The 24287-nt window shown below is 37.1% G+C and overlaps 1 protein-coding gene across 1 annotated transcript; it reads right to left on the reverse strand.

Moving 5' to 3' along the window:
* Nucleotides 1-9389: 9389 nt before the first annotated feature.
* LOC128203342 (acanthoscurrin-2-like) lies at nucleotides 9390-12328 on the reverse strand. The gene is made up of 4 exons (XM_052904723.1): nucleotides 12222-12328; nucleotides 11161-11211; nucleotides 10113-10682; nucleotides 9390-9495 (listed from the first exon to the last, which is right to left on the reverse strand). The coding sequence occupies exons 1-3, from the start codon at nucleotides 12280-12282 to the stop codon at nucleotides 10123-10125; spliced, it is 672 nt and encodes a 223-aa protein (XP_052760683.1). The 5' UTR covers nucleotides 12283-12328; the 3' UTR covers nucleotides 9390-9495; nucleotides 10113-10122.
* Nucleotides 12329-24287: the final 11959 nt, after the last annotated feature.

A 24287-nucleotide genomic window follows, 5' to 3' on the forward strand; every position in this document is an offset into this window, starting at 1 on the left:
GAAGGAAAGTAACAATGGATATGAGTTTGTAGCAACGGCAACGAGATGGTTAGTGACAGCGAATCGGTATATTAACAACAGCTACGGGAGGGGTAGTGACGGCAAGTAGGCCACATAACAGTGTGGACGGGAGGAATAGTGACAACTAAAGGGCCATGTTAGATTGGTGACGAGAGAAGGGACGGCGAGTGGGCTTTGTAACAATAGAAGCGGGAGGGAAACCCACGGCAAATTAGATAAGTAACAACGGCGACGGAGGGAGACACGGCAAATTAGATAAGTAACAACGGCGACGGAGGGAGAGAAATTGCGAAGGGCTTTGTAACAATGGTCAAGGGAGGGATAGTGACGAAAAATGGGTTTGTTACAACGGTGACGGGAGGAGAAGTTACGGCAAATGGGGGTTTGTTACGATGGTGACATGATAGTTATTGACAGCAGCGAATTGGCTTTGTAGCAATGGCGACGGGAGGGTTAGTGACAGCGAATGGGCTTTGTAACAATGACGACAGAAGGGTTAGTGACAGCGAATGTGCTTTGTAACTATGGCGACAGGATGGTTAGTAGCGGCGAATGGGGTTTGAAACAATGACGACAGGAGGGTTAGTGACGGCGAATGGGCTTTGTAACAATGACGACAGGTGGGTTAGTGACAGCGAATGGGCTTTGTAACAATGGCGACAGGAGGGAAAGTGACGGCAAATGGGGTTTGTAAAAATGGACACTCGGGACTTCCCGCCGAATTTCCGTAATCCGGCGAAAAGTGGGTTGTAAATCCCAGAAAGGAAGGCCCCCTCGTCCCGGTTCATAACTGCCCCCTCAGTTTTGATGCAGATAGCCTCCTTCGTTTTTCGCACTCTCCAGTCTGATTCTCTCTCTATTACGCTTGCCCCCTCCCAGTCTATTTCATGATTATTTATGTTCTGGTGATCTGTGATTGCACTTTTTTCTATTGTCGATTCTGATTGTTTTCTGGTTGATCTAGTAAATGCCTTATTTGAGTTTGTTTCACAATCTTTTTTGTGTTCATTCAGTCTTATACCCACTTTTCGCCGGATTACGGCCTGTGAACAAGATTTAAAAGGAATTCTAGACGCACCTACAGTCTTTCAACGCTTTAGCGCTTTCATAATTGGTATTGATTGTTTTAGCTTCTACAACAAACCTTCTTTCAGAAATGTGTATTGTTAAAAAATGTTTACATCCAGGTGGTGGTATTTAAGTTTAATTATACCCGCACTTGGGTCAAGCCCATTCTGGGAGTGCTCCGATAAGAGTGTTTTTCATTTTATGTTTTGGAGCATACTGCACAGACAGAATGTAATCTTGGTTAGAGATACCCCGGTACTGCAACGTGCATCATTGAATAGCACTGACACATGAGACCCTAATTTAATGTCCCTCCCGGACGACGATTAGTATTCTTTTTAGAGGTTTAGCGTGTTATCGAACCTGCAACCCCTGGATTGGCAGTCAATTGTATATATATATATATATATTTTGTTTGACCCAACAATCAATTCAGCACTGTATTAGCGTAGCAACACATTTATTAAGCATCGCAATCGCTGCCTTGCCCATTGTTCAAAGAAATATATTCATAATACCAACCAGAAACTGAGTACGAAGTGACATGTTGCCAGTCCTTAAACGGTTACAAGGTAAACAAGCTCTGGGTTGTTCAATTGTTGGGCTGATCGAATATGTACATTGAACGAGTTGTTTACTATACATTTAAATAACTAGTTTCAACTTTCATCAACTAATAAATTGGTTGAATTGCTAACATAATTATTTCCGTTTCATGTCGATAATACAATTATTTAAGGTTATTACAACACATATATCAGGCTAACGAACAATCCATTTTTACTGAATAACCAAAAGTGAAGGTCAAAAGATGTTTATTTCTGCAAATAACGATTTTATTTTAAATAATCACAAACAAAATACGTGATATCATTAATCACGATCCACAATTGTTTTCACTCATATATGGATAAAAGCTGTAAGTTTAAACGTTATGTATTTTACAAGGATTGGGAAGAAAGCCAAAGTAGCTTATACTAAGTCACTCTCGTTGGCACGATGTTGCGCGAGAGTGTGGTATTGTGGTGTGTGGGAAACCGGAGTACCCAGAGAAAACCCACTTGCCCGGCTTGGTGATCACTAGCCAAACTCACATGCGCCGGGTCGCCTTGGTGAGAAGCAAGTATGCTAACCACTGCGCTAACCGGACAACCGTAAAAACAGTAATGCTTGCCTTATCTGGGTTTTTAAATTGATGAACGTGCACTTTCAATATTGATTATAAGTATCTTCCATGCCTGAGAGTGTGAGATAGGTTCACTCCGACCCGAACGTAGGGTGTTTTGTTGAAACGAGGTTTACCGAGTTTCCGCAAAACACCCATGCGCGAGGGTCGAGATGAACCTATCTTAGAGGAGCGGCTATGGTAGATGCTTTTATCCCACCTCAGTTAAACAAAATAGAGTTAAAATATATTCTCTTTGCCAGAACTCTTGTGCGTAGTGAAAATAAATTAGTATGGATATGTGATAATTCGTAGTAGTCATTGATATGAACGCAGTGATTTAGATTATGTTAATAGTCAAATCGGTCCTTAAATAGTTCTGAGGAGAGTGCAGCATTATTTCTTGTATGGTGCGTGAAAACTTTTTTATGGTGCCATTTGAAGCGTTAAATAATAATTAGCATTCTAAATATTGCCATAAGACAAGGTTTCCATGATGCTAAAAACGACAGTCTTCAACAAGTTAGGTTATTGTGTAATGACAATAAAAAAGAAGTTCCATCCGGGTACTTTTGTTTCTTGGCCGTGGGCAAGAATTTCTAGCATAGTTAATTTTTTGGATCTCTTTATCTGAGGTGGGTGAAAAAACATTCTGAACTGATAGAAATTGCCATTAAACATAATTATTTTGTTCCAAAAATTAAAGAAAACAAATCAAATAATAGTTTCTGATATATATCTTGTATATACAAAGTACAACAAAATTCAAGATCGACCACAAAAACGTCAGGCCCAGTATCGAATGTATATCGTTCAGTGTCGGTCATCTCCCCTGAACAGGATGTTCATCTTAAGGCAAACGTTTATTAAATCAAGTAGTGACTTCGTTACAACAGTTATGGTATATACCGTTCTCGATTTCTGATATCGATTTTCTTCTCAATGGATCGGTTAATGGGGACCAGAATATATGCCATTTTTTATCATGTGAGGCTAAGAAAATAAAAGTATTTGCGAGTGTTAATTTTAGGGCCGAGAAGTCTAAACTTGATCTATAGTAAAGAGTAACGTAGGTCTATGCATCCCATTCATTCGGGCTTTTTTTCACACACTTTAAAAAAAAAGCAACAAAAGAAACTCCCAAATCAAGTACTTAAAATACAAATTTACAGAATGTATACTCTTTTACGTGTATGTTTAAATTAACAAACATTTTAAATGTCATAGATGACAAATTTACCACGAAAAAAACGATATTATTTATTTTTGATATATGACCAGTGTAAAAGTTTCGAAGTGACGTCTTGAATGATCAGGCTGTCTATGTCGACGTTTTGTGCTTTTGGTGATGTAAAACATCAAATTAGTAATTAAAATATAAATATCATATCAATAAGAAATTAAATACACTCGAATAGGGTGTCAAATGTAGCATGTTTTTTGCCTTCTATGTCTATGGAATACCTTGTGATATGTGATTTAAATTGTCATGTACGTATTCCGTAGTTCAATTTATATTAATTTTTATACATATAAATATTATTTTTACCGGTCATCTTTAAATGTAGAATTTATGTTTTAACATGTTTGTAAATCAAATTTAAACATTTAAATATAAGATGGATTAATCACTACGACTGGACGAGTGAAGCGACGATAAAAGCAAAACGGTAGTTTTTTAAAATGGTGACTGAAGGGATAGTGACTGCGAATGGACTTTGTAACAATGGCGAATGGAGCGAAAGTGACAATGAATTGAGTTTGTTTTACGGCAAAGGTAGGGATGATTTCGGCGAAAAGGCTTGGTAACAATGACAACGACAGGGATAGTTGCGGCGTAAAGGCTTTGTAACAATGGCGATGGAAGGAAAAGTGATTGATAATTAGCTTTGTTACAATTACGATGGGAGAGATAGTGACGGCGAAAAGGCTTGGTAACAATGACGACGGCAGAGGTAGTAACAGCGTTAAGGTTTTGTAACAATGGCGAAGGGAGGAAAAGTGATTGATAATTAGCTCTGTTACAATGACGATGGGAGGGATAGTGACGGCGAAAAGGCTTGGTAACAATAACGACGGCGGGGATAGTGACGGCGAAAAAAGCTTTGTAACAATGACAATGGGAGTGATAGAGACGGCGAAAAGGCTTTGTAACAATGGCGAAGGGCGGGATAGTGATTGATAATTAGCTATGTAACACTGACAACGGGAGGGATAGTGACGGCGAAAAGGCTTGGTAACATTGACGACGGCAGGGATAGTGACGGCGAAAAGCTTTGTAACAATGACAATGGGAGGGATAGTGACGGCGAAAAGGCTTTGTAACAATGGCGACAGGAGGGAAAGTGACGGCGAAAAGGCTTTGTAACAGTGGCGACGGGAGGGAGAGTGACGGCGAAAAAACTTTGTAACAATGGCGAAGGGAAGAAAACTGATTGATAATTAGCTTTGGTACAATGACGATGGGAGGGATAGTGACGGCGAAAAGGCTTTGTAACAATGGCGAAGGAAGGAAAATGACGGCAAAAAAGCTTTGCAACAATGGCGAAAGGAGGAAAAGTGATTGATAATTAGCTTTGATACAATAACGATGGGAGGGATAGTGACGGCGAAAAGGCTTGGTAACAATAACGACGGCAGGGATAGTGACGGCGAAAAAAGCTTTGTAATAATGGCAATGGGAGGGATAGTGACGGCGAAAAGGCTTTGTAATAATGGCGAAGGGAGGGATAGTGATTGATAATTAGCTATATAACACTGACAACGGGAGGGATAGTGACGGCGTAAAGGCGTTGTAACGATTGGGAAGGGAGGGAACGTGATTGATAATAGCTTTGTAACAATGACGATAGGAGGGATAGTGACGTCGAAAAGGCTTTGTAATAATGGCGACTGGAGGGAAAGTGACGGCGAAAAGGCTTTGTAACAATGGCGACGGGAGGGAAAGTGACTGCGAAAAGGCTTTGTATCAATGGCGAAGGGAGGAAAAGTGATTGATAATTAGCTTTGTTACAATGACGATGGGAGGGATAGTGACGGCGAAAAGGCTTGGTAACAATGACGACGGCAGAGATAGTGACGGCGAAAAAAGGCTTTGTAACAATGACAATGGGAGGGATAGTGACGGCGAAAAGGCTTTGTAACAATGGCGAAGGGAGGGATAGTGATTGATAATTAGCTATATAACAATGACAACGGGAGGGATAGTGACGGCGTAAAGGCTTTGTAACGATGGGGAAGGGAGGGATAGTGACATCGAAAAGGCTTTGTAACAATGGCGACAGGAAGAAAAGTGACGGCGAAAAGGCTTCGTAATAATTGCGACGAGAGGGAAAGCGACGGCGGAAAGGCTTTGTAACAATGGCGAAAGGAAGAAAAGTGATTGATGATTAGCTTTGTTACAACGACGAAGGGAGGGATAGTGACGGCGAAAAGGCTTTGTAACAATGGCGACGGGAGGAAAGATGACGGCAAAAAAGCTTTGTAACAATGGCGAAGGGAGGAAAAGTGATTGATAATTAGCTTTGTAACAATGACGATGGGAGGAATAGTGACGGCGAAAAGGCTTGGTAACAATAACGACGGCAGGGATAGTGACGGCGAAAAAAGCTTTGTAACAATGGCAATAGGAGGGATAGTGACGGCGAAAAGGCTTTGTAATAATGGCGAAGGGAGGGATAGTGATTGATAATTAGCTATGTAACACTGACAACGGGAGGGATAGTGACGGCGTAAAGGCTTTGTAAAGATTGGGAAGGGAGGGAACATGATTGATAATAGCTTTGTAACAATGACGATAGGAGGGATAGTGACGTCGAAAAGGCTTTGTAACAATGGCGACTGGAGGGAAAGTGACGGCGAAAAGGCTTTGTAACAATGGCGACGGGAGGGAAAGTGACGGCGAAAAGGCTTTGTAACAATGGCGAAAGGAGGGATAGTGACGGGGAATTTACTTTGTAATAATTGTGCCTGGACAAATAATGACGACGAATCAGGCTATAAGTCACAACGGCGACGGGAGGGATAGTGACGGTGGGAAGGCTTTGTAACAATGGCGATGGAAGGAAAAGTGATTGATAATTAGCTTTGTAACAATGACGATGGGAGGGATAGTGACGGCGAATGGACTGTGTAACATTTGTGTCTGGACGGATAATGAAGACGGATCGGGTTATAAGTAACAACGGCGACGGAAGGGTTAGTGACTGCAAGTAGGCTTTGTACCTATGGTGACGGAATGGAAAGTGACGAGAAAACGGGTAGGTTACAACGGCGACTGGAGGGATAGTGACGGTGAAAAGGCTTTTTAACAATGGTGACGGGAGGGATAGTGACGGCGAATGGACTGTGTAACAATTGTGCCTGGACGGATAATGACGACGAATCGGGTTATAAGTAACAAAGGCGACGGGAGGACTAGTCAAGGCAAGTAGGCTTTGTATATTTGGTGACGGAAGGGGATATGACAAGGAATCGGAAAGGTGACAACGGCGACTGGAGGGAAGGTGCCATTGAAAGAGCTTTGCGGAAGGGGAAGTGGCAATGAATTGACTTTGTAGCAATGGCAACGGAAGTGTTAGTGACGGCAAATCGGGTTAGTCATAACGGCGACTGGAGGGATAGTTTCGGTGAAAGGACTTTGTAACATTGCCAACGAGAAGGAAAGTAACAATGGATATGAGTTTGTAGCAACGGCAACGAGATGGTTAGTGACAGCGAATCGGTATATTAACAACAGCTACGGGAGGGGTAGTGACGGCAAGTAGGCCACATAACAGTGTGGACGGGAGGAATAGTGACAACTAAAGGGCCATGTTAGATTGGTGACGAGAGAAGGGACGGCGAGTGGGCTTTGTAACAATAGAAGCGGGAGGGAAACCCACGGCAAATTAGATAAGTAACAACGGCGACGGAGGGAGACACGGCAAATTAGATAAGTAACAACGGCGACGGAGGGAGAGAAATTGCGAAGGGCTTTGTAACAATGGTCAAGGGAGGGATAGTGACGAAAAATGGGTTTGTTACAACGGTGACGGGAGGAGAAGTTACGGCAAATGGGGGTTTGTTACGATGGTGACATGATAGTTATTGACAGCAGCGAATTGGCTTTGTAGCAATGGCGACGGGAGGGTTAGTGACAGCGAATGGGCTTTGTAACAATGACGACAGAAGGGTTAGTGACAGCGAATGTGCTTTGTAACTATGGCGACAGGATGGTTAGTAGCGGCGAATGGGGTTTGAAACAATGACGACAGGAGGGTTAGTGACGGCGAATGGGCTTTGTAACAATGACGACAGGTGGGTTAGTGACAGCGAATGGGCTTTGTAACAATGGCGACAGGAGGGAAAGTGACGGCAAATGGGGTTTGTAAAAATGGAGACGGGAGGGTATTGATGACGACATGTCTTTGTAGAATGGCGACATTAGCGGAAGTGACGGCGAATCTAGTTTGTATTAACATCGCGATAAGGGAAGGGAAACTGGAGTATGGGCGAATTGGTTTTGTAGCAATGGAGACGGGAGGGGAAGAGACGGCAAATCAGGTTAATATCAACGGCGACGGGAGAGAAGGTGCCTGCGAATGGTGTAAGTAACAACGATAACAGGAGGGGTAGTTATGGGGAATTGGCTTTGTAACAATGGAGACGGAAGGTGAAGAGACGGCAAATCGGCTTAATATTAACGGCAACGGAAGGATAGTGACGGCGAATTAGGTAAGTAACTACGGTAAAGATAGTGTTTGTTACGGTGAAAGGGCTTTGTTACAATGACAATACTTTATGCATTTAGGTTGCAAGTATTTTATTGCTGACACTCGCCACTACAGTACACTCAATGCTTTGATTTAAGTTGTTAACCGGTGGGGGTTTGGATAAGGTTAGGTATATTTACCGAACAGACTGCATAAAAGGGTTCAAGAATGATGTATTTTGCCTTTCTGGTTTTGTGGATGAATTAAGCAGATTATGAATTGTTTAGTCTACCTTGAAACTGTGCTTGTCTTAGCTAAGTTGTATACTTTATTTTTTTGTAAAATTCAAGCCACAGCACATTTACATACATTATATAACATATGTTTTTGGAATAAAACTATGTTACTTATTTTGAGTCAAGTAAGCATGAAATGAATTTCAGTTTATTAAATAAAACACACTGTGTTATTGCTATTTTCTATTGAGGCTGCTCATATGGCCGAAAAAGTGAAAAATGGTCAATCTGATTGACTGACTAATTTTAGCAATGACCTTTGAACTATTGTTTGAACAATGCTTACAACGTCATATTATTGAATTAACATGATTTTTTGCGGCATAATTTTACCCACATGTATGATACTGATTATACGTTTAGACTGAGGAGAGCGTTGGATCCACCTCGAGGCGCTTATATTTGTTTATCTAGAATGCAGTGATTAAATTAAGACTAACATTGGAATGTTATGAGAACTCGTTTCCTTTTTAAATTCAGGCAGGACAGCTTGAAAAATAGTGTACATGTGAACTGTATCTCCTGTTTCAAAGACTGTTCCAGTGCGGTTACCCAAATATTCATAAGGGATTCAGTGTCAATGAGTGTTGATATGTAGCATTCAGGTTCGGTATACGTAACAATGTGTTGTGTATGTAAATTAAACTATATTTTGTGAATGAAATATGCTATTGTGTGAAATAAATCGTGTATTTGTGTTTTGCGTCTATTAAACTTTAACACAGAAAGAAAGAAGTCAAAAATTCAACGCAGATAAGTACTAAGAAGATGTTTCCAAAAAACTCTCTACTACAGGGTGCGCACATTTCTATCAAAGAGCGCACATCACCAGCACCGGGCGCACACTAGCAGCATCGGGCACACAGTTGCCGTTTGAAGTAATGCAAATGCAAGGACAGCAACTCTAGGCCCATTATGGCATATTTCCAGTGTTATATCTCATCAGCAGCGTTTGTTTGATTATGATATCTTTCAATGGAAAACATCATTTTCGATGCTAAGCTTTGAGATGCATATACTTTTAAACTCGTTGACCTTTTGATCAAAGCCTTGTGGGAATGTTATTTGATATTTTTTTCTTTACTTATTAAACATGTGTATAAGTGTGGTGTCTGGCAATATCCTAGAAAGAACGCATGCAACCCGTTGAAATGCAACATGTTTATTCAAGAATAAAACATATCAAACTATTAACGGAAATCGTTAAAGCCGGACAAGGTGAGGGTCGTTTATCAGGATGGTCAATCAGAGACTGAAATAATCAAAATAGTGCGAAAGTAAGAGGCGCATTGATAGAAATACATATGAAAAATCGGACTATGTAAATAATGTGAAAAGAAAGCTATTTTTAGTCCTTTCATAGTCCAGTGTAAATATAATAGTATAAATCAGCTGTTTTAAATAAAATAAAACAAAACAAAACTGTATAATGGTTTGTAATGCAATGTAAACATCACGTCCGGCAGCTCTAAACTAAAACGGACATTTTAAGGGAAATTATCAATTTAATTGACAAAATGTTACTTACATGAACGTCTGATATTTAAATTTAATTAAAACAGCTTATCTCAACTGTTTTGGCAGAAACAAAGTTGAAGTATTTTATATCCTTAGTGCTTTTGTTTGAATCGGCAGCATGAATAGTTTCCCTCAACAGACTCAACGTTTCCGTTCGCTCCATGAAATTCTTGTTAATCTATCAGGTTGAATTCTTCCTTATATAGGTTATCAATGTTATATGAACAAGTGCGCGGAGATGCACGTTATGCTGTCTACCAGCCCCTGCATATGCAAACTCGCGGAGATAATACAGTTATATTGTCTACCAGCGTCTGAACATTTATGAACAGAAGAATTGAGATAACTCACGTAATACTCTCTATTTGCTTCGCCGGCAGCACTTCCTCCTGCAGTGCCAAAACTTGCACCATTTACACCGTCCAAAGTCCCTCTCGGGCCACCGGCAGAACTTCCTGCACTTGCATCGCCACCCCCAGCTAGTATACCCGGATCTCATCATTGAGCCCATCATACCATAGCTTCCGTATCCGCCTCCCATCATGCCTCCACCCATGCCACCACCGCCCATCATGCCGCCGCCCATACCGCCACCGGAATAGCCTCCATACATCCCACCGCCCATACCTCCACCGGAATAGCCTCCATACATCCCACCACCCATCATGCCTCCACCACCGGAATAGCCACCACCCATCATGCCTCCACCCATACCACCGCCGCCATACATGCCTCCACCCATACCACCGCCGCCATACATGCCTCCACCACCGGAATAGCCACCATCCATCATGCCTCCACCCATACCACCGCCGCCATACATGCCTCCACCCATACCACCGCCGCCAAACATGCCTCCACCACCGTAATGTCCACCATACATCCCACCACCGCTCATGCCACCACCGTGTCCACCATGACCTTTGACAAAATAAAAAAGAACATGATATCTTGTTCAATCATTGCTTAGTGTGATTACAAGGGCGTACAATCAATGTAGTGTATCCTTTAGTCGTTTGTTTATTGCGTTCATGATATCTAGCTTATAGATGCACTATAGCCTTGTTTAAAAATCTTCGATTACAATGTATGAATATTGAAAACCAATATGTAAAGCTGCAATCTCACATATTGACAGTTTTTACTGTTCTTTTAATGTGTATATCGGAATGTCTTCAAACCAGTCACATGCGATAACTAATAATAAAGCAGACTTCACTTGTTGGGGAAACTGCCGAAAAAAATGATTTTTATTTAAGCGTAAGTTACGCTTTAAGCCAAAAAACATCAATATGTGTATATTTATATGTTTCCATTATCACAGACCGAAACTGCCTCCCAATGAAAATACTAGAATCAAATGATCTGGAAGGATAAATTTTGAAAACGTTGATCTCACCCATATATCTTCTGGACATTCTGCCACCGTACCCGTAACCCCATTTAAACCCTGGAATTGGAATGTAAATATATGAAATTAGAATCTATCGCTTTGGGAACTTTCGAGGTTCTAAAAGAAAAGTGATTAAAAACTATTAAGCAATAAGAATGCTTGATTGCTTAGATGAATTTTAAATACGAGAAAATCTTGATTCGATCTGTAGGACAAGCATTCGTGGTTGTCAGCCAATATAATTTTCTAAAACGTATGTTAATACTCTTAAAAATACTTTAAAAAAGAATATTAAACGAGCATTTCTCTGTAGTTTCCATTGTAATTTAAAGAAAAACAACTATTTATCTATTTAACAAATCTTGTATGTTCGATTAAATACATTTAGATGGGAAATTATTCTGAATACAATGTCCATCGCCTCTTGTACCGGCTAACACCCCAACTTCTCTGGCTAATGCCCCAAACACTAACTTGCACTTGCAAACGCGCCTTGTATAAGCTTACGTCCCTAACACTGGCTAACGCTCTTTTTGCACTGGCGAACATTCCCTTGCACTGACTAATGCCCCTATCACTGGCTAACGCACATTGCATTGACACATGCGCCCCAAGCGCTAACCAATGCCAATAGCAACGATTAAAACCCTTTAGCACTGGCTTTTTAAATCGTCATTCAATAATCCCCAATAAAAAAATAACGAACATAGACTAGACTGTGACCATAGCACCAACATACTATAAGATAAAATTGTATAAGCATGAGCGTTCGACAGGAAAACATTGACACGATAACTGGTAATGTAATGCATTGTTAATATTTAATACCAATTTAACACATAGATGTTAAATTTAATAAACAGCAACAGCTTCGAAGTAAACATAAAAAAATCCAATAAGTCTGTAAGTCCTATAGATCTTAAATTAGCAATCGGAATATATTGTACAAATATATTAAATTGAATGGAATTTTAAAACAAAACAACATAACAACAACTGCAAACATACGATATACAAATGCAAGTTGGATTATAAGTCCTATGAATCTATACAAATGAAAATCTTACCATCGCTGAAGGCTTGGAGCGCTACGAGGGACGCAATCAGAAGACCAACGATCTTACCCATGATGAGGCCGTCAGTGTCTTGTAATTTGAGGCTTAAACAGCGAAGTATTTATACTGCCTAGACCTCAAAAAAAAGAATGTTATACTCTTACCGTGTCGTCAATCATTGTTTACTTTTTGTAATTTTATTTTAATTTTAGTTTATCATTATTGTTTAATTGATATTTACATTTTAGCTCGACTGTTTTCGATTAAAAGTCATGTATATATATATTTGTTATATATATAACGTCCGCTTCTGTGTGAGATATATTTCTTTGCAGTATGCATGGTTTAACAATGTACTAGGCTCGATACGCATTTATAAATAGACACTAAAAACCCGAATAAGACAAGCTAGTACATAACGCGACCCACTGGCACTTTGTCAGTTTAGGAGCAAATAGAAATTACTTGAAAAGGTGTTAGAGAACTTTTTTTTTTAAATTCTTTTACCGCCTTAACCTTCCAAATTGGGAACAATTTTAGATATTTAGAAAAATGCAAACTAATTCCAAAAACATAATAAAGTAACAGAATATTTTGTTCAAGACAATATAGCAAGGGCTGGTCTTGACGAAGAAAATTTATTTTGTTTTTCTAGATAATCATAATTTGGTGGCAAACACACTAGGAAAGATTTTGTGGCATGTATTTTTCGAAAAACTGGACCCTTCTTCTGCTACAAAAACAGCATTTAAACCTAGTTAAAGGACAGTAAATTTCAAGAAGTGAACAACATTGTTTAGACCAGCTAAATAGACGAGCAATGGCACCCAATTGCTTCTACAAGTAAAAATGACACGTTATTGACTCTGCCGATTGAAAAAAACTAATTTGATTTAATTATTATTAATTTTAATTGTTATTGAACGGGCAGTTAATATGTAATTGCATGCATTTGACATTTTAAATTCAGTTATGCAGTTCTGATCTTTATTGCTTTATAACTGTGGGCTAAGTGATTGTTTAAGATCATTAACAAACTTTCAAGGTTAAAACCGCACGATTACATTTAAACAGGGGATATTTTTGAATGAATTAGATCATACAACAGTTATATAATGATAGTCATTGTTATTCGTTAAAATTGGGTTTGACATTTTCATTTTATCATGAACAGAACAGAGCGGAACGTTATTTTATTTGACGTATACTCATAGTCATAAAACATAATTATGATATTGATATAACGTGAATTTACCATGTCACATAATACAGATTAGATACATGCAATGTCACTTTGTAGGTATGAGTTAAATGTCAAACATGAAAATATTATATGGAAAATATAACGTATGAAAATGAGCTGATATAAACTAAACACTTTATGTAATGGAAATCTTAGTTTAAGAGTATGCAACATATATTTGGATAACTTAAGTACAGTTCTTTTTTCATTTATTCTCTGACTTTTAATAGCATTTCTATAAATGTATACATGTTATATATTTATCTACCATCATGTTGATTAGGCGTATATTAAACAATGTTACTTTTCTATGACCTAAGTCATCTTGTTATTGTGACAGTTGATGGCGTACAGCTGCTAAGCCTTTTCATTTATGTTCAATTAAGATCAGTGGTAATGATTTTCTTAAATTGCAGGCTACCTGGGTAATATTTTTCTTAAATAACACGTTGCCTGGTTGCTGAATTTTATAACTTTGAACGCTATATTGGTGATGCTTTCTAAAATGTTACGTTTAATGTATAATGAATTTCATCAAATTACAAAAAATCCATGAACCGAATTACTTCAAGGTAATTTTTAAACACTGGTTAACTGGGTAATGAGTTTATAGATTGCTTTAGAACCGTCATTCAACAAATATCGTCAGATCTACTTTATGAAAATGACATGTTAGAAAACTTAATGCGCCTGTGTTATAAAATGGGACATTTGGTGTTATGCGGTTTAAAATAGTGGGAACTAAAAGACCGCTTAATTTCGTTTATAAGATTTCAACGTCAATTTGAATTTGAAGCAAGCAGAATACTATTCAATACATCTTGGTGAGTTACAGATGGAAATTCAAACTAACTTAGATAATTACGCAGAAAATGTAAATCTGTTAACTTACTTTACCTACTATAAATAGTCACAACTTCCTCAGACAACATCGGGATTCATTTGATGAACTTTACACTCGCATTAAATTTGTGAAATGAAAACAATGTTCAAATATTTTACTACATATAGGTTTATCGGTAAGAAAATAGCTAATTGATTACAAATTCATCAATTGACATTATCTGTTGTTATGTAAAGACAGGCACTTTCTTTCAGAAATGTGTATTGTTTATAAATGTTTACATCCAGGAGGTGGTGTTTAACTTTAATTATATTCGCACTTGGGTCCAGCCCATTCTGTGAGTGCTCCGATAAGAGTGTTTGTCATTTTATGTTTTTGGAGCATACTGCACAGACAGAATGTAATCCAGGTTAGAGATACCCTGGTGCTGCAACGTGCATCATTGAATAGCACTGACACATGGGACCCCCAATGTCCCTCCCGGACGACGATTAGTTTTCTTTTTTGGAGGTTTAGCGGTTAATCGAACCTGCAACCCCTGGATTGACAGTCAATTGCGTTACCACTAGACCGGATCTGACTCAATTTTACATCCAAAACCCCTCAACACTTTCAAATATACTCCGATATACGTTCATAACAACGTTATAATTCGTGTTTTCTAATCAAATTGCATCATTGCAATAACCTAGATCAAATATCTTGTCTCAGCTTCATTCGTCAACAATTAGAATGGAGTTGTGGATGCTAGCAGGGCATGTAAATAAATATATATTTTGTTTTACCCCACAATCAATCAGCACTGTATAAGTGTAGCAACACATTTATTAAGCATCGCAATCTCTGCCTTGTCCATTCGTTTTAAATATTCATGATACCAACCAGAAACTGAGTACGAAGTGACATGTTTCCAGTTCGTAAACTGTTATCAGGTAATTAAGCTCTGGGTTGTACAATTGTTGATTTATGCCACTTGATCGTCTGCGTACATTGAACGACGTTAGCAGTTGTTTACTGTACTCGTAGCTGAAACATTTAAATAACTAGTTTCTACTTTCATCAACTTATATCTTTGTTGAATTGCAAACATAATTATTTCCGTAGCATGCCTAAAATGCAATTATTCAATGTAATTACAATACATATATCAAGCTAACAAACAATGCATTATATCAGAGTATCCAAAAACTGAAGGTCAAAAGATGTTTACTTCTGCAGATTACGATTTTATTTTAAATAATCATAAACAAGACGTGATATCATTAATAACGACGCATGATTGTATTCACTCATATATGGATAAAAACCAGTAATACTTGCCTTATCCAGGTTTAATGGCTTTTATCAGACGATATAATGAAGAACGTGCACTTCATAATGCGAACAAAATATTTATAAATGACAGAAATAAACATTAAACGTAATTGTTTTGTTCCCCCTAAAAACCCGAAAAGCGATCATAATAGTTTCTTATATATGTCTGGTATAAACAAAGTACCACACAATTCAAGATCGACCAGATTAACGTCAGGCCCAGTATCGAAGTTATATAGTAAAGTGTCAGTCATCTCCCTTGAACAGGTTATTCATCTCAATACTTATGTGAACAACTAATTATATATAATTATAAATTATCAAAGCATTATTAATTCAAGTAGTGACTTCGTTACAACAGTTATGGTATATATCGTTTTCTATTTCTGATGTCGATTTTCTTCTCTATGTATCAGTTTATTTGGGACTAAAATATATGCCGAGTTTTTATCATGCGAGGCTAAGAAAAGTATTTGCTAGAGCTTTTTATAGGGCCGAGAATTCTAAACTATCTACATTAAAGTGTAACCTAGGTGTATATACCCCATTCATTCATCTGTTTCACATACTTCCTAAAAATGGCACTACCAAATCAAGTACTTCAAATACAAATGTAAAGAATGTATGCTCTTTTACATGTATGATTAAACTAATAAACATTTACAAATTTACCACGTAATTATTTATTTCTGATAAATGAATAGTGTAATACGTTTTGAAGTGACGTCTTGAATGATCAGACTGTCTATGTCGACGGTTTTTGTTTTTGGTGATGTAAAACATCAAATTAGTAATTAAAATATAAATAGGATATCAATAAGAAAATAAATAAATTCGAATAGCGTGTCAAATAAAGCATGTTTGTGTTGCATACATAAATATTTCTATGGTATACCTTGTGATATCTGCTTTAAATTGTCATCAACGTATTTCGAAATGGAGACATGAGCGTTAGTAATGGCGAATGGGTTTTGCAACATCGGTGGCGGGAGAGGATGTGACGGCAATTGCGCTTTGTAACAATGGCGACGGGAGAGGAAGCAAAGGCCAAGGGCTTTGTAATAATGGTTAAGGGAGGGTTTGTGATCGCGAATGGGCTTTGTAACAATTGCGATTTTAGAGGATGTGACGGCGAATCAGGTTAGTAACAACGGCGATTGGATGAGTAGTTACGGTGAATTGGCTTTGTAACAATGAAGACGGTATGGGAAGTTACGGCGTTACTTGTGAGTAACAACGGCAACGAGAGGGGCATTTATAGCGAATGGGCTTTGTAACAATGGCAATGGGAGGCTGTCTAAGACAAATGGGCTTTTTATATTGGCGACGGGAGGGGAAGTGACGGCGAATTAGCTTTGTAACAATGAAAATGGGAGTTTTTAATAAAGCGAATCAGCTTTCTTGGAATTCAGACGGGTGGGAAAGTAACGGCGAATAGGCTTTGAACTAATGCCTAACTTTATCGGCTTTGTCAATTCTATGACGTTTTGAAAGGCACTGCTTAAACACATTTTACAATGCTTTCGAAACAAATCAAAAATGATAATACATGTGAAGCATAACTCCGTAGAGTTTAATAGCTTCCTACTTACGGTGTTATAGTTATTTGTTTGATATGGTCATTGCTTATAATTGCATAAAAATGGGCCCTCAAAATTCCAAAACTGTGATTTGAGATTGGATCAAAATACAGGATGTTGTCATAAACTACCAGTATATGAACTATTAATCATTTAAGCAATACAAACTCTCGTGGGTATTTTATCAGCTGGTTTTAATGGTGAAATGCATTAAGTTATTGTGAAAATTGGCTTGAAGCAATTTGTTTATCAAGAACGGTGTCATCAACTCAATGTTGTTAAGTGACCAGTTATTCCAGCTATTGACTTTTATAAACCCATTGTCTTAGTGTTCATTATTTATGGTTATAATGGTATTTTAATATTACTATACGAAGGATACAAATACTCCGGGAAATGAAGCCGAAAGTTCATTTGCATTTTTATCACACGCCGAGGCGGATTTACAAAGGACTTTTCGGAATTATGAGTGAACATGTATTGACACAATTATATTTCTTTTAAAAAGTTACCTGTGAATAATGACAAACAAGTTGAGAAAATGGAATACAACTACTGTTAAGCGATTAAACTAAAGTAGGAATGCAAATACTGTTTCAATTTTGAGAATATATGTATTTATAAGATTTTTTATTATCAATAAATCATTTTCCGAAAAAAAAATGAAAATCGAAGTTTCTGGCGTTAAATTTGATTTAGACAAGACTCTTATCAAGCACAAACGAGGACACAGACTGCATGATCTTTGTCATTTTGACGCTGATCAGGGCACCACATCGACCTTGAACATACAGAGGTCACCAGCTTGCTTTGAGGCCATTCTTGGGCTATACCAAACCGGAAGCCTGCATATTCCACTCTCAGTATGTCCCGGGGCATTTAAGGAAGAACTCGATTACTGGAGAATCGATATATCAGAACTTTCAGAATGTTGTTCCTTTCGGTAAGTATATATAAAAGACCTTTACTGTCTAGCGTTTAACATGATTTTGATCATTTACACGTGATCATTTATCGAGACTTAAAAAGGACAATACGTTTATTATTAGCTTGGTTTCGAGAAAGTGAAATGTGTTTGATATTTCAATTATTGACACATTTGTGGATAATATAAACATGTGATCGGTTTCAGTTACTTTTCATTTCTGGAGAAGCAGCACACCAGGAGGAGCTTTCTTCAGCGGACGAACGTGTCAAATGATGAGACAAACAAGAAGATGTATAAAGGGTTGTTCTCGTTTCTGAATCAGACACAGAAAAAGAAAAAAGAACTCGAACCACCAGTTTTAAAATGCTTGCAATCTGTTGGACGAAATGTTTGGAGAGTGGTCAGTTTAAACACAAATACCTTTCCTGCTAAGGTAAGCTATAATCAATGGTCGAAGACAAAAAAATGTACGACGTACTAGATAATTTAAGAAGCTTCACCTACTTTAAATGAGGAAGGGTAAAAACAAGTAGCAGTTTGAAATTTTGAAATGAGCTGGTAGAAACACGTCCTTCTTGTTTTGTACATGTATGCTTGAATTTTATCATTTATATTTTATAGCTGTATTTTTATTGATTTTTATTGTAGAAACGGATAAAACAACTGCTTAAACTACAACATTCAATACAATGTAAACGGTTACTTTAATCTGATTTTTTATATGTATATATTATTTCGTAATAAGCTCTTACACAATTTGTACTATGTGTATAAGGTGTACTGCGGATTGGTGTTTTTGATGGTTATGGTGTCGATAGCAGCTCTTGCTCTAAGTACTGAACCAAGTTGGCGACGGAATGTATCTGACTGTGAGCTGCTGGAATACATGGAACATACAAGTAGGTTGTAACGTGTCCAGGGTAGAATCTGTTTTAATTGGATTGGATTTAAGTCACATACAATCTTCTTAATAAAAAATAATTTGAAACAAAATTGCTATTTATGTACATGCAGTGTGGCATAACTGTCGCTTTCATTGTAATATTACGTATAAACCATACCGTACAGTATCAAATAACACATACAAACTCATTTATATAGACTTGATCGAAATTGCAATAAAACTTACTCAATCATATTGGTTATATTTAGGTAGCAACCAGACTGATTTGCTGCGCACGCATCTCGGTAATCCTGATTGCAGTGGACATTCGAGGTTTTTATCAATCTTTGAACGCAATGATAGGACTTCCACTAACGTCTTAAAAACAGCTGCGAAATCCGCATTGATTGTGTCTTGGTGGAGTAAACAATTAGAAAATGGAGCAGATGATGAGGCAGACAACAGCGAACATAATACTGTAAGTGCAGAAGATAAAACCAAATTAAATCATACAAAAAGTATGTGGGATCGGGACAAGTTGTTTGGGTTTGCACGTTCAACAGAGCCAACAGAGGATACTACGGACATATCAACGCAGCAGGAACCTTTAATGAGAAAGAAAAGATTCGAGAGAGATACATATTTGCATGTCCCCGAAGCTGAAAGCGATACGTCCACGAGCGTTACACATGCGTACACAGCTTTAAACAATCTACTGTCCGAAACAAATAACACTTCTGGAAACCATTCAGAAGAATATCTAATAAAAAGCAGACAAATTCGAGCGACACACTCATCATCAAATCAAGCTAGGAACTTTTCCGATTCAATAACACCCACAACGTTTCATGAGCCGAATGATGGAACAGCACCTTTAAACAGCACGGTGGCAACTGCAAGTCTCCTGCGCGATTCAAATCCCAAGGAAGACATCATATTTACTGTTGAAAATGTTACGACAACAAAAAAGTTTCATCCTAATATTAATCCGAATTTGTCTTTTCGTGAGATACCTGGACAACCACAGGTACAAGACGTTGAAAGCATAGAGATCAGTAATGGAACACAATTGCAGATTCCTGTTATAACTGTTCCCATGTTATCTATCAAAATCCTTGAACTATTGGTCATCGTATTTTTCACCCTGGATTTGATATTACGACTGTTGTCCTGTCCATCCATTGTGCTTTACTTTTGCCGTTTTACAAATATCTTAGACGCATTTGCACTTTTGGCAAGCCTTGCATACTTCATGATCGTAGAACTATTTAGGCAGTATAAGTATACCGAAACCACGTGGTTATCAGTAATAAGCTACGTTCAGGTTTTTCGTGCATTCAGACTTTTTGGAATAGTAAAGAATCTTAAAACATGCAAGGTCCTGATATATTCACTCTCGAAAGGCGTACATGACATGGTTTTAATTGCACTTCTCTTGGGGGTTTGCATTGGTACGTTTGCTTGCCTTTTTTACTTCGCTGAATCTGGAAAGAGTGTTGGCTCTATACCGCATGCCTGGTACTGGGCCGTGATCACCATGACGACGGTAGGCTATGGTGATGTGACACCAACAACAGGTCTAGGACATTTCATAGCTGGTCTTTGTGCAATAACGGGTGTCGCATTGTTTGCCATCACTCTACCGCTTTTTGTAAACAATTTCATACTGTTCTATAAATACGCGTGTGTAAATGACCGTGCTGCTTATTTGTCTGATCGGTTCGATAATAGTAAAGTTGAACGTGCCGACCAGGATGAGACTGAAGACGTCGCAATTCACATATAGGCAGGAAATAAGTTATCATACCCCTATTAATATTGTGTGTTTATATAATGTCCATTTTAATGGGCATCATTAAGTAAATTTGACTTTAATTTAGCAAATGACAATGTATGTATTACCTTAAATACAAAGCGAGATTGTATTACAAATTACATATTGTTTTGCTATCTTAGAAGTATAGTACTATTGTTATTATTTTGCATTCGTTAACGTTTTCCTACGGGTCTTAGTGTGCGGCACATGGTTCGTTATAATCTACAACTTATGCTTGAAACGTTGTGTTTTTTTTTGGAATGCACTAAGCTGTCGAATTGAAATTTTCCAAAATTATTCAACGTTCCGAATGCAGAAGTGAACTAGATTTATAATTTAGTATTTTATTTCGCATTAGACATATACACAGCAAAAGGAGTACTTTTTCCCCGGTATATGTCAAATTTCCTAAACGATTTAGTAATATAAATACTGGTGAATTTTTTATAATCGTTCAGTTTTTGGTCAACACTTTTCTGTAAATAATAAGGTCAATTGAGTATAGTTGATGGGTCAAGCTATGATACATCACAAATATGAATACCGACTTATTCAATATGTCGAAGAAAGACGTACAACTTTAGAATCAGTCGGCTAATTTTACAACAGCATGTTATCTAAACAAATGAATAGTTTTACAATCTGTTTATTCCCATTTTGTTCAATTCATTACTTTACATTTTTTTGCCTCAAAAGATGGTCATGTTGTTTATGTTAATACATATTGTAGATTGTTGTTCACATAGGCAGATACTCACAAAATCGATGCCGCATAATACACAATATAAAGTAATAGTTCTATTGAGAATGTCGGACATCATTAAGTTAACGTTTTCTTATGTTAAAAGAAAGGGTACGCATATCGTTGTTATACATTGCGTATGTGATGAAATGAAAAGATAAGAAGCTTTGAATGCATATGTACACTGTGAAATATTCATGCCAGCTCTCAACTTTCTGGCAATTGTAATATAAAGGTAAACAATCTCCGTATACCTTAAATACTAGATTTTAATATGTTTTTGTTATTCAAACGTATAAGCTGTATTTTCTTATTCATTTACTTGAAACCAAAATTGTTTCACCAAGATCTATTGTCAATATAATCATGTACACATATTGGTATAAATAAATGCTAAAAAAAGGAATTAGATTTATTATTAAGGTTACATTTGTTTACAGTTGTTTGAAAGAAGTAGAAAATCACTGTGCTATTGTTTAATAGCTATGGAAGAAGCGCTTAGTGGTCTTTCATATGTCCACTTCATGCTTATAATGTTGTGTGTTTAAACGTGTATGTCGACAAACAATGACATAACGAAACGGCATGGTTGCATTATTATTAGGACAGCATTTTTATAATTGTGTTTCACATAACAGAAAAATGTTCACATAACATTTGTAGTACATTCCTTTCATTAGGTGTTAAAAAACAAAAAGTTGGAATCAAAGATGTTTCATCAAAACATGTTATCAATAAACAATATAATGTCAGCGTTAAGATTGTTATCAACAGCGTTGCTGACCATGCTATGCCTCTCTGGAACTGTGTCTGGAATTGTCATCTATGGAATTTATGCGTATTTTCTAAGTCATCGTCGAATAATGAGCGCTTTAAGAGGATATACCGATTTTCTCAGGATTTTCTCTTGATGCCGCGGTGGTTTATACCCCATTTGCAATGTCGTGTTTGTCGCTTAGTAGAAGTGCTTTTTTCAAGCATACACATATTACTAATGCAGTAAATAAACATTCCAGCAAATACCGCACTTCTGTTACCATTGGCCGCAACAAAGTAGATTGAAAAATGTGTATACAAATTGTGAATATACTAACTTTTATGAATCAGTAGGATGCGCTGTTTTTAGTAAGAATTTTGGACCAAAATAATACTGACAAACGATATGCGTGTGGATTGTTCGTACAGCGGACGAAACTAGCCGATGGTTCCATATCGATAGCTAACTGAAATATGTCAATGAAATATTAATCATATACATGAACAACTTTCTTTAAAACCTCAAGTTTCTTTATATATTTTAGCATCCTTTATTAAGCCGTTCCAATTGTGAACACTTGATAGCAGATTTTTATATCTAATATGATAATATACTACTTCTTTCAAAATAATAACAGTCTCCATATTTGTCCATATTTCAGTTTGAACACCCCTACGCCTTCAATGCTTTCAGCTTATTTTAAAAAATGGTCATATAGCAATTTTATTATCGGTCATTTATTTAACATACTAAGACACGGTACGTTGAAGAATGTATAACATGTCTGATCAAACAATCTCGCAGTTCAGTCTTAAAACCAACACATTCATATACATATCCATACACACATGGATGAATGGATGGAATAAATTATGTGGTTCTAAATCACTTTCATATTTTTCTCACATTCTGATTTTTCCATTGTTTCACAGACACATGCAACTATTTCTTGAGCTGAATTCAAAGTGTAGTTTACAGTATGTGAATATGCCAAAAGAACATTTCAATTAATATGATAATAAATGACAGATTTAAGAAGACTGTAGTAAGGTTTGAGAAAATAAAGAAAAACAAGACATAAGTCAATAATTAATATCTAATTATCCTACTTATAAAATTCAACCCTTATATCTTATGATGGTAAACAAGTTTATTTACATTTGGTATTATTAAGTGAATCTTTCTATTGATTTAACTTCGTGAAAACACAGTGGTAATTATTTTTTTATATTCACACATTGTCCTATAAGTTCCTTTAAGTTAAGTAAAAAAAACATTCGCACTAACGGACTAACATGTATAAACGAAACGGATCTGCTGTAATTTAAATAGAATAAACGTTATTGCAACAGACGTGTTCGAAGGTTCAACTATTCATACAAAAATTGACATTCAGTCACTCAAAACTGTTGCTTTGTGTAGTATGTATGGAGAACGCTCGATATAGACAACATGACAGGCATAAGGTTAGGTCATGCACTAATGCAATACACAACTCTCTGATGTTCTACATTCGGATATTGTAGACCAGTTTAAAATAAGTGTACGTACACTTCAAAAATACAAATATTGATCAGGCCCAAATAGCACGAACATGAGTAATTCTGTTTCAATTGAGAATAATAATATTTATGCAAAAAGCTCCAGAAACAAGCTCAGTAGCAAAAGTTTAAACATAAACCCGGTTTAGTGGCACTGGGCAAACGCCAAAAACATAGAACACAAAATCACAAACAAGAAACATAGAAGAACAGCACAAAATCCACAAACAGCACAGTACATACATACATACTATATATATATATATATATATATATATATATATATATATATATATATATATATATATATAAAATTGGTATGTTTATCAAGAATTGTTAGGTACCGCCTTGGAAAGGTCAGTAAAATGTAAATTTACTGGGGGTTTAAACCAGTTTATGTGCACAAACCTCACTCTTATCCCAACAATCC

The sequence above is a fragment of the Mya arenaria genome, chromosome 9 (genome assembly GCF_026914265.1).
Source record: "Mya arenaria isolate MELC-2E11 chromosome 9, ASM2691426v1".
In the NCBI taxonomy this organism is placed as follows: domain Eukaryota; kingdom Metazoa; phylum Mollusca; class Bivalvia; order Myida; family Myidae; genus Mya; species Mya arenaria.

Excerpts from the sequence above, each read along its gene's own strand:
- LOC128203342 (XM_052904723.1), bottom strand. The coding sequence starts at position 12,282 with ATGGGTAAGATCGTTGGTCTTCTGATTGCGTCCCTCGTAGCGCTCCAA. Across the intron at positions 11,212-12,221 it reads GCTCCAAGCCTTCAGCGATG|GGTTTAAATGGGGTTACGGG; the intron begins GTAAGATTTTCA and ends TTCCAATTCCAG. Across the intron at positions 10,683-11,160 it reads AATGTCCAGAAGATATATGG|GTCATGGTGGACACGGTGGT; the intron begins GTGAGATCAACG and ends ATTTTGTCAAAG.